This window comes from Kogia breviceps, chromosome 7 (genome assembly GCF_026419965.1).
Source record: "Kogia breviceps isolate mKogBre1 chromosome 7, mKogBre1 haplotype 1, whole genome shotgun sequence".
NCBI classification, from domain to species: Eukaryota; Metazoa; Chordata; class Mammalia; order Artiodactyla; family Physeteridae; genus Kogia; species Kogia breviceps.
Genome location: NC_081316.1, coordinates 52203595 through 52220150, shown reverse-complemented (window position 1 = coordinate 52220150; position 16556 = coordinate 52203595). Strand labels below are relative to the sequence as shown.

The 16556-nt window shown below is 35.6% G+C and overlaps 1 protein-coding gene across 1 annotated transcript in view; it reads left to right on the top strand.

Moving 5' to 3' along the window:
• The window catches only part of TYR (tyrosinase), a 105600-nt gene extending 91771 nt beyond the window's left edge, over positions 1 to 13829 (top strand). The window contains exons 4-5 of the mRNA XM_059068979.2: positions 3716 to 3897; positions 12794 to 13829. Coding sequence (XP_058924962.1) covers positions 3716 to 3897; positions 12794 to 13020 — 409 coding nt within the window. The 3' untranslated portion in view covers positions 13021 to 13829. The remainder of the gene's footprint in view (positions 1 to 3715; positions 3898 to 12793) is intronic.
• Positions 13830 to 16556: the final 2727 nt, after the last annotated feature.

Below are 16556 nucleotides of genomic sequence, written 5' to 3'. Positions count from 1 at the left end.
ATACCTTCATTTTAAAAGGTTGGTAAGGTGGGTAAGCACCTTAATGGTTTCATCCATTACATCTTTTGGTGCTGAGAATTGATGTCCTTGTCCTACCTAGGTAAAGAATTTTTACTTCTTGGCAGAAATAAGATGATTTATAAATTGAACTATAGGGGTAATTTTTCTCAATTAACAAAATGCACAATGTTTGCATCAAACTCTTATCTAGTAGCTTATTGTATATTGGGCTGTTTCTAAGTCAGTCAAAGTTTAATAGGGATGGGGAAGAGATTAATTATCAGAGGGTCTCCTTCTCATTAAAAAATAGGTTTACCACTTGAAAACTGGTGAACAGTGTTTAAACATGTTTAAATATCATTTAAACATTGTTTAGTACAAATAAAATGTCATAAAATATTGTCTATAATAAAATTCTCTTTTATTAAAATATGTATTTAATGTTATACTTGTATATTTTTAAAACTGCAACAAAAATGTGGAGCAAGTACATATGATTTTTTGTCTTTTCTCCTTTTTGCTTGTTTATATTTTCTGAATTGTATGTAATGAACAAGTAATGCTTTCATAAAAAGAAGAAAACTGTAGATGTTAAAATAAAAAGAATAATTCATAAAATTATAGGACTTGAATAGACTTAAGCCAGTTCTTAATTTCTTCAGCTGAGGAAATGGAGGTACACACAGGAAAAACAATCTTCTTGAATCCTCTGTTTCCCCATTTCTGCTTAAAGAATAATAACCATTTTTAAAGAACAAGCTCAAATATACATGGCTTCGGCATTTCTATGCATGTCTCATGTCTCTCACCAATTGTAGAGTTCTTCCAGTATAACATGAATCATGAGTAGAAGGAAGAAGATGAAGAAACACTATGGGGATGAGGATGGCTTCTGTTTACCATCTGTCCAACACTTAACCATATATCTTACTTATGTTATTTCAATTAATCAGTTTTTAATTTTTTTACTTACAATTTTTCCAGTGTAAAGTGATTCACTTATACGTATATACGTATATACATACATATATACATATTCTTTTTCAGATTTTTTTCTATTATAGGTTATTATAAGACATTGAATATAGTCCCCTGTGCTATATACAGTAGGTGCTTGTTGTTTATCTCTTTTATATATAGTAGTGTATATCTGTTAATCCCCAATTCCCATTTTATCCCTCCCCTCCCTTTCCCTTTGGTAAACACAAGTTTTTTTCTGTCTCTGAGTCTATTTCTGTTTTGTTTTGTTTTGGTTTCTTTTGGCGGTACACGGGTCTCTCTCACTGTTGTGGCCTCTCCCGTTGCGGAGCACAGGCCCCGGAAGCGCATGCTCAGAGGCCATGGCTCGCGGGCCTAGCCGCTCTGCAGCATGTGGGATTTTCCCGGACTGGGGCACAAACCCGTGTCCCCTGCATCGGCAGGTGAACTCTCAACCACTGTGCCACCAGGGAAGCCCTTATTTCTGTTTTATAAATAAGTTCATTTGTGTTGTATTTAAGGTTCCACATGTAAGTGATATCATATATTTGTTGTCTGACTTACTTCACTTAATATGATAATCTGTAGGTCCATCCATGTTGCTGCAAATGGCATTATTTTGTTCCTTTTATGGCTAAATAATATTCCACTGTATATACATACAATATCTTCTTTATCTATTCATCTGTCAAAGGACATGTAGGTTGCTTAATTAATCCTTACAATACCTTCAAGACATAAATACTACTCTCATTTTGCAGATGAATAAAAGGAAAATTAAACAGGTTAAGACCTTTTACAAGTTTCCATTATCACAATCCACAGAATTCAGATTTTTGCACAGGTTCAAGCTGCTCCAAAACTTAACATATAGTAAGTACTCAGTAAACATATTTAATAATTGAGTTATTTAGGGACCATTTGATATTCATGGACCAGATTTGCAGTGTTTATCAGCAGCCTGCTGATCTCTCAGTTAATTCACAATTAAAAACAACTTTGAGCACAACTAGTATTTGAAGTCCAGATTCTCTAAGCAAATAGAATTGCTTTTCATCACAGAAAAATTGATCACCACTGCTGCCATCTGGCTTCCTTGTTCTCTTCTTTATTGTACTTCAAAATGTTTTCTAAAAAAAATTATTTGTTTGCTTGAAGTATTATCACTTTCTTTTTTAGACCCATCCTCTCAACCATGCACTAACCTTTTATCTCTGAGCTTAAATTCTAGAGCTAAACAACAGTAGCTTATATATCTAGCACTTTCATAAAAATTATCACATTGGATAATTCAGAAACAGATAGGACAGATATTATTACTTTCATTTTAAGGATGAGAAGGCTAAGTCTTCAAGTGGTTCAGTGATTTGCTTATGAGCTTATACAACTTATACAGCTCTTAAACCACAGATCTAGGACTCAAGGAGAGTTCTCTGACTCCAAATATAGTGTTCTTCCCTCTATGTTATACAGTCTGATAACACAAAGCCATTCTCTTTATCACACCTTTAATGATCCACTATAAATTCTGCTGTAGCTTGGTTTTGCTTCCATTCTTACTAGACCTTTTTGATACCATAGTTTTTTAGCTTTTGTTCCAGTTAGAGTTTTTAATTGCATGCAGCAGAAACTCACTCTGGCTGACTCAACAGGAAACAAATTTGCTGGAAGGATATTGGATAGGTAAGGACATCATGGAGAAGCAGGTTGAGAAACAGATGGGAACAAGGGAGGAGGGAAGCAGTCAATCATCTGCCAAAACCATGCTCTAGAACAGGGGTCCCCAACCCCCAGTTGGAACTGGGCCACACAGCAGCAGGTGAGTGGCGGGCAAGCGAGCAAAGCTTCATCTGCGGCTCTGCATTGCTCCCCATGGCTCACATTACTGCTTGAACCATCCATCCCCCCCCCTCGCCCTCTTCCCCCCACCCCATCCATGGAAAAATTGTCGTTCACGAAACCGATCCCTGGTACCAAAAAGTTTGGGGACCACTGCTCTAGAACACAGGGTACCCCTGGACACCTTTACTAATACCTCTGGCCTCGCTGCCTTTAAAAACAGGATGTTGGTTTTCCATTGTCCTTACTTCTTTGTGTCAGTGTCTCCTGTTTCAGAGTCTTGGATGGGTATGTCTGATTGGCTGAGTATTGATCATGTGGTCATACTCTAGCTTCCAGGGACGTTTGGAAACCACAAGTTTCCAAGTAAGTATTTTTAGGTGAGCTCTTTCTCCCAACAAGATTCATTAAGCATACACTGCACCAAACATAACAAGGAGGTTGAAATAATTGAAAGTCCCCTACCATGACCAAAAAATGGCCAAATTCTAGTACTGATTCCAATTTAGTTTTGCATGTTCTTTCTTTAGGTGAGCTTTCTTTGAGATAAGATACATATTTAATTTACAACTATGTCTCAGTTGTCACTCAACCAATAATTACAGTTGCTCTGCAGCATTCTGAAGGATCTAAACTTGTCATGTAAGTTTCATTTATCTTCTAAGAAATTTCTCTTTCAAAGTTATCCTCTAATATTTCTCTCAAATGGATGAGTTTCATCAGGGCCTGACAGCATGAACTGGTGACTTACAAAATATTTTCAAAGCGTGAAAACTATATTTGGCATCTTTTCACGGCCTTAGGTTTTAAGATATGCCTTGTTATTTTACTTTAAGAATTCCAAATATTTCTTTTACTAACATACGTTTCTGACATTGAATAATCCTTTCCTCTGCAGTATTTTTGAACAGTGGCTTCGAAGGCACCATCCTCTTCAAGAAGTTTATCCAGAAGCCAATGCACCCATTGGGCACAACCGGGAATCCTACATGGTTCCTTTTATACCTCTCTACAGAAATGGTGATTTCTTTATTTCATCCAGAGATCTGGGTTATGACTATAGCTACCTACAAGATTCAGGTAAAGCTCAGTTTCTTTCATGTGAATTGCTGAGTCTGGTGTGACCAATTTCTTTTGAGAGAGTGCAAAACCTTATGTTTTTACATTGTTATCCCCAAATTATTTAAATTGGGAAAATGCATTATGATCCATAACTCATCACTGATTTATTATTACATGGACCAAGTTGCAAGAATCTGTAAATATCTGTCCTTTCTGCTTAATATAGAGCATTTTGCATATGGCAACCATGGGAAGAGCACTAAAATTAAAATCAGAAAAAAAAATGGGTGTGAGACTTGACACTATAAACTGACTTTTGTGTGACCTAGGGAAATTTGACTTCAGTTCTCTGAATCTCAGTTTCTTAACCTAAAATATTGGGAATAGAATACCTCAAAGAGATATTTGATAATTAAATGCATTAAGAGCCTAGGGCAGTCAGCACAAGTTAAACATCTAGCAGTTTTGAAATCATCTTTGGGAACTTCCTGCTAGGGTTACCAAGAAAATTTGTGAACATTTTGATGTTAAACACAGTTAATAATAATAATGATAATAGCTATTATAATAATAATTGCTCTGACTATGATTAAGTCTATGATTATAATTAGATCTAGACTTTAAATAATCTTTCTTAGTAGTAGTATGTCAGTATCTTTTTGATAAATAAGGAACAGGTAGTAATGTCTCCTCCTACCTGTGAGCCTGCTACATACCATACATGCATTATTAATCAACCATATATTAGGGGAAGTATTATTATCCCTAGAATGAGGTAAGTACACTGATGCTAAAATAATTTAAATGACTTTCCCAATAGCAAACACCAGTATGTGGAAAGCCAGATTTCAACACTACAGGGTCCTCTCCACTGCAACACAAGATGGTCAACAGCTAAAAAATGGTTAAACGACACAGAGTTTGTGGATATGAGGTATTTGACAAGCACTTATGTTTCATTATATTCATTGATAATTCATGGAAACATAAACATATTAGTAAAATAAAATGAACAAATGAATGACATTTACCAATTTCCTACCTCTTGTTAAACTTTAGTGACACATAAATGATTGACATATCTCCAGACCTCAAGGAGCATTAAATTCAGTATGGAAGTCAGACAGATGTGCAAAAAAGAGTGAAACATCAGACTGTGTTAAGTGCAATAAAGGAGTCATAAACCGAATCTTATAAGAGCACATAGGAGAAAGTAATGACTTAAGAGTAGTTCAACCTAAAAAGACAAGACAAGGCCTTGAAGGATGAGCAGGCAGATAGCAGATAGAAAAGGGCAGGGAATATTCTAAACTAATAGAATAACAAAAATAGAGGTGTAAAGTGTACTATGTATTTCTGAGATGCTAAATTCTCCTATTTGAGTAGTATGAGCAATGAAAAATTACACTGAGGAGATAAATTGACTTATTTCATAATAGCTAATATATTATGGATATTTTCATGTGCCAGGAACTCTTCTGGGTATGCTGTGTGCATTATTTTCTTTAATTTTCATAATTACCCTGTGAAGTAGGCACTATTATTTCTTTTTCCTGATCATAGATGAGAAAACAGAGGCTTAAAGAATATAAATAACTTGTCCTGGGCCATCTAGCTAATATGTAGCATAGCAGAACCACATTTTAAGGCCAACAGGAGAAACTGTATTTTATCAACCTTTTCCTGCCCTTTGGGGAACCATTAGTTGGACAGATTTGGGTTCGATACCTGTTTTGCTTTATCTGAAGACCATAGCCCGTGAAAGGAATACTAAAATGGCTGGTAGAGGAGATGAGTTCTTTGAAAACCTGGAGATCACTAAGAACAGAGGATTTTGCAGAGGGTGGAGGTATGGTAAGGGGAGGGGCTCCCAGTGAGTCAAAAAGAGGGGCAGTCTCAAGTAGAGTGTTTTTCCCTCCTAAAAACACCCACAGTACATAAAGAAAGGAGAATATTGGTAATGGTTTTTCAAAGATTCACCACCAGGATTTTATAATTTCCATTTTCAGAACATAACAAACTCTTTCACAGGCTCATGCTGTTATTACACTATTCTCTTGGGCTAAATTCTGATCCATATCCATTTGTCACACTCTCAGATATGAAATCATTGTACACATATACATAGTCATGTTTAATCACTCCTTTATTAGAGTTACATGGTAATTTTTCTACATATGAATCTTTCCCCCCTCTACCTTGGCTGTGAGCCCTACAAAATCAGAACTGATACCTTGCAAGCTTCTCCAGTCTTCTCCAAATGGTATCTGGTATGGGGCTAAACCAATGAATTAACTTGAATGCAAGTGATATTTATCATGAAGGATGGTGTCTCTTAACCAATACATATAAGTAAAGCTTGCTAGCAAAATGTCACACTTCTTAATACTCAGGTCATTTTTAGATTTAAAAAAATTTTTTTAACATCTTTATTGGAGTATAATTGCTTTACAGTGGTGTGTTAGTTTCTGCTTTATAAGAAAGTGAATCAGATATACATATACATATATCCCCATATCTCCTCCCTCTTGCGTCTCCCTCCCACCCTCCCTATCCCACCCCACTGGATGTTCACAAAGCATGGAGTTGATCTCCCTATGCTATGCGGCTGCTACCCACCAGCTATCTATTTTATGTTTGGTAGTGTATATATATAAGTCCATGCCACTCTCTCACTTCATCCCAGCCTACCCTTCCCTCTCCCCGTGTCCTCAAGTCCACTCTCTACAACTGCGTCTTTATTCTTGTCCTGCCCCTAGGTTCTTCAGAACCTTTTTTTTTTTTAAGATTCCATATATATGTGTTAGCATACAGTATTTATTTTTCTCTTTCTGACTTACTTCACTCTGTATGACAGTCTCTAGGTCCATCCACCTCACTACAAATAACTCAATTTCGTTTCTCTTTATGGCTGAGAAATATTCCATTATATATATGTGCCACATCTTCTTTATCCATTCATCTGTCAATGGACAGATGTCTGGGCTATTGTAAATAGTGCTGCAATGAACACTGGGGTGCATGTGTCTTTTTGAATTATGGTTTTCTCAGGGTGTATGCCCAGTGGTGGGATTGCTGGGTCATATGGTAGTTCTATTTGTAGTTTTTTAAGGAACCTCCATACTGTTCTCCATAGTGGCTGTATCAGTTTACATTCCCACCAACAGTGCAAGAGGGTTCCCTTTTCTCCACACCCTCTCCAGCATTTATTGTTTGTAGATTTTTTGGAGATGGTCATTCTGACTGATGTGAGGTGGTACCTCGTTGTAGTTTTGATTTGCATTTTTAGATATTTTTAATGTATTTCAAGCGTTCTATTGCACTAGATATTTTCTAGGTGATTTTATTAATTTATTTATTCTTTCTGCATACATATGTTTAGTAACTACCTTGTTCAAGGCATTCTTTTAAATACTATGGATACAGTGGTAAACAATGTAGTCTCCTTCTTCACAGTGCTTACATCCTAATGAAAGAGAAAGACCTTAAACCACTACTTACCTAATGAATCATTTGTTTAGAGATGTGCATATCTCTAGGGGTCAATGAAGTGACATTTCAGAGAGTATCAGTAACAGGAAGAATTAATTATTTGAAAAGCAGGTCTTGATTATGAATTTAGGCCATATTGCTAGGATAACAGAGCGATTAATGAATTTTAAACAAATCAGGATCAAATTTGAGTTTTCATAAGAGTACGGTTGCTGCAGCTTGTAGGAAGTTCTTTTTTTTCAATTTTATTTTATTGAAGTATAGTTGATTTACAATGTTGTGTTTATTTCTGCTGTACAGCAAAGTGATTCAGTTATACATATATACATTCTTTTTCATATTCTTTTCCATTATTGTTTATCACAGGATATTGAATAGAGTTCCCTGTGCTATACAGCAGGACCTTGTGTTTTATCCATTCTATATCTAATAGTTTGCGTCTGCTTATCCCAAACTCCCAATCCATCCCTCCCCCACCTCCCCCGCTTCCCCCTTGGCAAACACAAGTCTGTCCTCTATGTTAAAGACATAATGTTGAGCCAAAGAAACCAGAAATCATAGAATATATACTGATGATTATATTCATATAAAATCCAAAAAGGTGCAAGTTTTGTGTAAGTTGAAAAGCACATTCGGGGAGGCCAGTGAAAATGCTGTTACGAGTATCCAGGGGAGAGGCAAAGGAAGTTGGAATTGCAGTGGTGGTAAGAGGCAAGGCAGAAAGGACAAAAACATTTGATATTATTTTGAAAACAAAATTTATGGAACTTGGGAAATGATTACATATAATAGGTGAGAAAGAAGGATATATTAAAGTTGCCCTTAAGCTTTCTGGCCTGTGCAAATGATGAATGGTGATTGAATTCATTCAATAGGAGCAGGGCCAGACATGGGGTGAATCTCATGGTGGTATCTGTTACACAGTGAAATGGTGTGAATGGCACATCAAGGGTAAATATATCTCTGAGGCAGCTGGATAGCCTTGAGCCTCAGAAAAGATTCTGCCTGCAGATACTAATGTGAGAGACATCAGCATATAAATTGTTATCTTTGCCAATCTTTACAATCTTGCGTAGTAGTGATTTTATTCTGTTTTATAGGTAAGTAGATTGAGAACAGAAAGGTAAAGTGACAAATTCTAAGTCACAAAGCTTGTAAGTGGCATACATAGAATCCCAAATGAATTCTCTCTCCATGACTCCACAGAAGAGAGGGTTATCTTTATACTTGCCTTGTACACATATGTTCCACCTCATTGTCCCTTCCCTAGTGTCCCAAATGGGTACTTTTTACTGAAAAGGCAACAAAAACCACTGGAGGAGAAAAGGGAAAGAAGGCTCAAAGAGTCACATTAGGGGATTAAAGGTACTTATTATTTATTTATAGTTAAATTTTTAAAAATAAAATTGATTCAAAATGTTTTATCTATTTAGAGTCCTTTTCATATAGCTGTGAGCTTACGCCACTAATTTTAGAGAAGTTTTGTTTTAAAATAAGCAACAGCAATTGCTTATTTTCTATTTTATGAATCATTCTATTGCTCCTTCTGTTGTACTTTCAAGGAGTTTAAAATTTTCTTTCATTCTTCTATTCATTCATTTATTCATTCATACAGCAATGTTTACTAAGGCACAATAATACTGAGACACAATACCAGAATAGAGAAGCTAAACTTTAATCTTACTAAAAAAATTCTTTTAAATTTCTTGATATAATTTAGTTCAGGCAGTTAATTATTCATCATTTAGGCACTCACGTTTATAATTACTTAATTATTTTCCGTAAAAGGCAGCTGATGTCTTCTTTCTTTAGTCAAACATTTTCTCTTATAATTGAATTTAGTGATGTTTTTCAAAATTGAGTAGCAGGTGATTTTGTTGCATGCATAACTGATTGAAAGGTGAGACCAAAAACCTTTGGCAATGAAGTGTTGAGTCCTTGATGCTGTTGGCAAATGTAATCCTGCTTTCTGTCCGGTGTTACTTTAAGAGCTTCCTTCTTCCAATATATTCTGAAAGACTTGGACATTTGATTTTAAAAATGAGAGGAGGATGCATGTTCACAGGAACTGGAGGGTCTCATTCTGCACATGGGGTTTGATGAGGACTTGTTCACTAGTGCTTCCATATGTGTATACACAGGTGCATATTGTTCCTTCTGCCTGGGATGGCTTACCATCAGCATCCCACACTCAAGTCCTAATTTATTCTTCTACTCAGTGATAGTCTCCTGGGATGCCTCCTCTGACTCCCCAGGCAGTTATAGGAGGTCTTTTCCCCATTATCCCATTGTATCTTTTATATACTTGCATTGGAACGGCATTGTTGTTAAAATAATTTGTTTACTTGTCAGTCTCCTCTCCCAGGTATTATTTCCTTCAGGCCAGGGGCTCTGCTTACTCAGCCTTTCACATGCAGTTCCTGGACCACCACCTGACATTTATTGTGTCTCAGTAAACATTGCTGTATGAATGGGTAAATGAATGAATAGAAGAATGAAAGATAAATAAGACATGCTGCTTGCTCTCAAGGGTTCATGATGAAGCCTGAAAAGTAAGACATACATATAAATAATTACAACATGTAGACAATTGTGCCAAGTGTCACAAAGGAGCAATGAAAGAAAGAGACTGGGAATCCAGAAGAGAGAGTTGAGCAGAATCAGTGATCAAAGCAGGTGTGAGAGAGAAAAACTCTTACTGGAAGCTGGTTCAGTTGAAATATTGATGGAATTACTATGGAGTAAGAAGAATCGATAACAGTTATAAATTACTTTTTATGTGAAAGACATCATTCCAAAGGTTATACATACATTATAGTGTTTAAATATTACAGGTAAACTTTCTAAGTTACAGATTTTGAATTGGTTAAATTAGGATAATGATTTCTAACTACCTCATGTGTTTGTTGTGTGGATAAATGGGCATATGAATGCACTTTGGAAATGACAGAGCACCAAACAAATAGAAGACTATATGATTATTCTGAAGAGAATGGGTAACAAGAAAAATGGAATTTTAAGTAGGTAAAAAAAATAGAAAACTTTTGATATTAAGAAATAATTTAAAGATACACTATTGAGGCTTGAAAGCAAATAACTGAGGAAGACAAGTCTAAATTTTAGGTTGAAGCCATTGAGAAATACAGAGTGTTTCAAAGACAGTCCATTGGTGACAGTAAAATTTAAGACAAGTTGAAATGAACTGAAGTAGAGAAATAATAAGAGAAGCTGGAGAACAGAAGGACAGACAAAGAAATAGTGTTTTAAAATTGTGAAAGAATTTGAGCTGAGCCTTAAGCAATAAAGAAATCATACTTATTATGTAACCTCTATGTAATGTGCAGTTTTTGAGACATTTAAAATGCACTATATATTGAAGTGACTAATAGCAATGCAAACTAAGCATTTGTAATTTCATTTTCAAAATAACTTTTAAATGTGTTAGAATGGTAACCTTTATGTTTGATGAAAATAATTTTCACATTTTTAATTTCTTTATTTTAGCTTTGTTAGCTTTCATTTCTTAGATTTAAATTAATATTAACCCAAAGTTATAAATCATTTTAATTATAATTTATTTTATAATGTTCTTTGCAACTTATTGTCCCCTCTTGATGAAGAGAAACACAAATCTGCTCTATTGTTTCAAATTATGTTTAATGGATTCTAAGAATTTTAGAGGTATCTTAGTGACGGCTGACAAAAGGACAGTACTAAGGACAAAAAAAGGAGAAAGTAACAGGAGAAATGGGGATTGAGCCCTGTAGCCCCAGTTAAGCCAAGGAAGCACCATTCTTCTTTGAATGAAGATTGGAATTTAATATAAAATTAATTTTTGACAAATTCTCCTGCTTTAACTGTTTTGAGTGCTTGAGTTTATGGTGATCAATGAGACTCCCACTTTACATTTCACTTCATGTTGCTACCCATTCTTTCCAAGATATTTTATTAAATAAATATTAATTTTCTTTTTATATTGTTGATCTAATTTTTATGATATATGAAGCTTACATATAACTGTAATTTCAGAATATCCTAAGGTACTTTATCTTTTATTGTTGTAGGAATCTAATTAACTTTAAAAATAATTAGGACTTTTTGAAGTGCAAAAGGCTGAGACTGAGGGACAGTAGGAACCAGGAAATTAAGCTCCCTAAGGATTCATTCTTCCCCTCTATCTCTTTCCCCCTCCCTACCCCATCTCTAGCTCTAAGACTGCTATCAGCACCTGAGTCATCTGACTCTTAATTCCAGCACAGTGAATTCTGAGTAATGATTCTGACTGGTCCAACTTGAGTCAGTGGTTCACTATGAACTAATCAACAGTAGCCAAGAAAATAAGTCATAAAAAAATGTTGTAGTTCCCTCATCAGCAACGAGGGGAAGGTAAGGATGGGGAGCAGATATAGGCTCAAATATCCATGGCCTAAATAAGTTAGTTTATTTATTGCTCAAATGGCAGTCTTGGTATGTTGTCAAACACAAGCTCCATAATTTCAGGGGCCAGAGCTGCTTGTTTCTTGTAGTTCTATAAGACCTAGGGTTTACCCTTGATCACATGATCTATGGTGGCTCACCAACATACTATCTGCATTAGTTGAAAGGGGAAAAGGGAAAAAGACAAGGCATACCTTTTCTTTTTAAGGGAACTGCCCCGAAGTTACATGTATTACTTTTGCTCAAGACTTAAGTCACATAACCATAATTTGCTACGAGGTAAGCCCAAGATGCACTCTCTTCTTTCTTTTGTATCACAAAATGGATATAGAGTATCTTAGAGTGTCTTGTAAATAGTGATGGGAACTTTAAAATCAAGCAAATAGATGTAATAAATTATTAACTCCAAGTGGAAAATAATGTAAGAAAGGAAATGTAATCATAGAATAATATTTGGTTCAATTGTGAATAATATTTAAATACTAAAAATAATGAAAATCCTAGATGTGGATTTGACCCCAGATCATGGTATTAATATGCTGAAAATATGGAGGAATGAAAAGGGAAACTGTAAGAGCTCAAATCATTGTTTATACCTGAGGAACTCCAGAGATAAACTTGACAAATTAAGAAGCAGTAATATTTGCCTATTATTTAGAAATATGGAGTCAAATAACAGAATAAATAACTAAAAGAGTAACAGTAGCTGACTTGGGGGCAGGCACTGTACAATTTACAGATCAGATAATATCTATGAAATTTAAAATATCCCAACAAGGTGGTCTTGTTTTCCTATTTTCCTAATGAAGAACCTGAAGCTTAGGAGTATTAGGCGTAACTTTCCCAAGATCTTATAGCTAGTAAGTAGCAGAGCTGGCATTCAAATCCAAGCATCTGACTCCAAAGTACTATGCAAGGATGATGATGATAATGATGATGATGATGATGACGATAGTAAAAACATTGGGATGTCTTTCTATTTCAGGACCAGACAGTTTTCAAGATTACATTAAACCCTACTTAGAACAAGCAAGTCAGATCTGGCCATGGCTCATTGGGGCAGCTGTGGTAGGGTCTGTCCTCACTGCTCTGCTGGGAGGACTCACTAGCCTGTTTTGTCATCGAAAGAGAAAGCAGCTTCCTGAAGAAAAGCAGCCACTCCTTATGGACAAGGAAGACTACCACAGCTTGTTGTATCAGAGCCATTTATAAAAGGCTTAAGCAATAGAGTTGGGCAAAAAAACCTGACCTCACTCTAAATTAAATGATATTAAAGTCCCTAGGGGTTGTCTCAGCAGAAATCCTTGGCGTGTGTCTATGAAGATCATTATAGAATTGTTATCTTAATACAAAATATACCCCTCCTCCAACTCAGGTAGAAGCCACCTGTGCTTGCTTTGCTGTATTTTGATCATTCCCTTAATAGTTTTCCTCAAGCCCATATTTCCAAGGAAAGGATGCCATTTGGTAATGGAGGTGCTAGTCTGCTAGTCATATCTGAATGAAAGTGCTCTTATAAAGTATGAGAACAGTTGTGATTATTTTCCTCCTGATTGCTTAATGACATGTTTCTTTTATTATCCCCTTTCTTTGATTTTAATAAAATAGTAACAAATTTACACTAATTGACTCCTTTGAGCTCGAGAAATACATTTTAATTTTCCTAAGAAAGCATAATGTTTCCCTTATATTTTACATTCCTGCTCCAAAATATGTTATGGACTTCAAGTAGAAAACAATCTTCAACTCTTTCCTGCCATAGTTCTGACTGTACATTTTAAGGCCACTGAAATCAAGGGCCCTTCGCCTGAAAAGAATCTGGCGAAGTACCTATCTCAAGATATGCTCATTAATTATGTTGATGAAGATGATAATAATCTTATTATAGAGCTTTTTTTTTTATCTTCTAAGAAGAACTTTATTAGAGAATGTTTAAAATGCTATGAAACATTTCATGGTAGAGAACAATTATGTGAATATCAGCCTGTCTGCAGTTCTAGTAAAATAACTTATTTCTATTTTTCCTGGCTATTAAGACCTTAAATTAGAATGTCTAGATAATCTTGCTACTTGAAATTTTAGGTCCAGTTGAATTTCTAAAAATAGTCCAATTGCTATTCCATTTGTATTATCACTATGTAGAGCATAAAAGACTAGCGCCAGTGGGTGGAATTTATAGAGGACCTATATTGGTGTAATAAAAGGAAAAAACTGTCCAATATTCAGAGCTTTCCAAAACCAAAATGGACATTCTTGGAAAATAATAAGTGGTTGACTCTAAAATTCTTCACATAGAGGTTGGATGGCTAATTTGACTTGAATTCTATAAAGAGAATTTAAGTATTGAGTCTATAGTCATTCTTGGCTCAGGGCTCAGAACAACTCCCCATTCAGAAACGAGGCCGAACATGCTCTGTAAAAAGTTCCTGTGATTCTGCCACAGTATTTAAGGATGTTTCACCAGATTCCAACTTTCATTCTCTCATCCAAACTCAATCACTCTGTCCTGGTATCCCCAGTCTCTTTAGTTCCCTTATGTTTAGTTTGTATGTATCTGCTCAGTATTTTCAAATATGTATCTCAGTTTGACTACTTGAATTATATTTCCAGCCTCATCCCTAAACACTGTCTTTTCACTTTCTCAAGATGGCTATGCTTTTAAGACAGACTTGTCCAATTCTAGCTCCCAGAAACCTGCCTGGGTCTGACACCTAAACCTCTCCATCTCTGGGATGATATTTAAAAGGAGACCCACTGACCTGTATGGTACTTTTTAATTAAAATATCTTACAATTCCTATAAGGCCTGCAGTGTAGGATTCAGACTGTTTATGAATACATTTAAAAATTAAGAGGAAAGCAAAACTCATCGTATTATAAACATTGGTCAAATGATTTGGGATAATTTTCATCTAGAACAAATAAAAATTTACAATTCTTGTTGAAGTAACATCATCAACTCTCAGAGATTACTAATAGTTAAGAAATTCAGTTACAGAGCAATTTTCATTTTCTAACTCTTCTTTAGTTGTCAGTCAACATTCGCTGGATTATCTAATTTCTGATGCCTAGAGGAGAAAAGTCAGGCAAGGGATGGGGAGCAGCATATTTATTGACATAGAGGAGATCTGTGGGATTAGAGGGCAAATACTAGGGTTTATATCCTCCACTTGGTACATAACCAGAAATACAAGATTTAAAATACATTAACAATGACATTTGAAAACTGGATTCAATTTAGTTGAGAATAGGAGCTAGTAAAACTGAGAGCAAGGAGTAGGAAAAGAAATCTGGATAAGGCCTGAAGAAGATTCTGGAGAAGCAGTAACAGTGATTGTGGTTACCTTCAGTCTGACCTCAGAACACAAAATAATTACTTAGCTAGGTTTGATCTGAAGGCGAAATTTCAGACCAGGTGGTATTTAAATCATTTTTTACAAAGAATCTAGAATAAAAGTCTACCCAGGGAATTTTCATTGTTACTGACAGGGATCTGTATAGTCATTCTCTTCCTTACCACAAGGCAATTCCCTCCTTTATCACTGAGCTTCAATGTAGAATATCATTTTGTTTCTCTAGAGGCTCAAGTTATCTACTTGAGTAGCAGCAACATCTGTGATAAAACCACCACCACATTCATTCTGTGGTTTTCTCAATAAGGTACCAAAATGACATGACATATTTCAAGATACTTGAAGTTTCATTAAATTCTAATCAACATTATATTCTGTGGTATTGTTTTACAGTGTGCATTTTATGAATTAATTCGTTTCGGCTCTGCTCTTTTTCCATTGCTACATTATATGTCACATTTTGTTACAGAGAAAGAAAGAAATAAGCAGCTGCCACTCTTTTTGTTCCTCTTTCTGTGTTTTACTTTTTTAAAAAAAAGAGTATTGGGCTTCCCTGGTGGCGCAGTGGTTGAGAGTCTGCCTGCCGATGCAGGGGACACGGGTTCGTGCCCTGGTCCGGGAAGATCCCACATGCCGCGGAGTGGCTGGGTCCGTGAGCCATGGCCGCTGAGCCTGCGCGTCCAGAGCCTGTGCTCCGCAACGGGAGAGGCCACAGCAGTGAGAGGCTGGCGTACCGCAAAAAAAAAAAAAAAAAAAAAAGTATTTTTAGTACCCAGCCTTCCCAACAAGTCAAATATATAATTCTTCATCTTTAGAAATAAATATGTGATGGGTACAAGTCATTTCAACCAGTGTCTCTAGCAGGCTGACAACTGGCGTTGATTGTGAATGTTTTTAAATAGGCGTTTCCTTGTTTATATGGACTTTGATTTGTAGGAACAGTTTTCTTTGTCATCAAAAGAAAAAGACCTCATTGGGGTCACCTATAGTAAACTTGTGCTATCTGGGGGGCATGTCAGTAGAACAAAGGCCCACTCACCTTCTGATTAGACTCCTTCTGAAAGCTTCTAAAATGCAAGTAAAATGAGCTTTTTTTTTTTTTTTTTTAACTTTGTGTTGCTTATTTTCAAAAGCATTTGCCAGTTTGTACAATATAAGGAATATAAAATTGTCTTTGGCATCCACTGGAGGCCTTAAGTGCTTTCAAATCCTTCAGCTATTTAAAACTATATAGAAATATTTTAAGTATGTTCTTTTAAATAAAAGCCTTATTAAAACTCTATATAGCTCATGTTTATCTAATTGTTTTATGAGTTCTTTTCTTAATAGCAGTGTAAGAAATTATTCTTGTAACTTCATGTTAATCTACCAAGTCTTGTATGCATTATTATGGCGA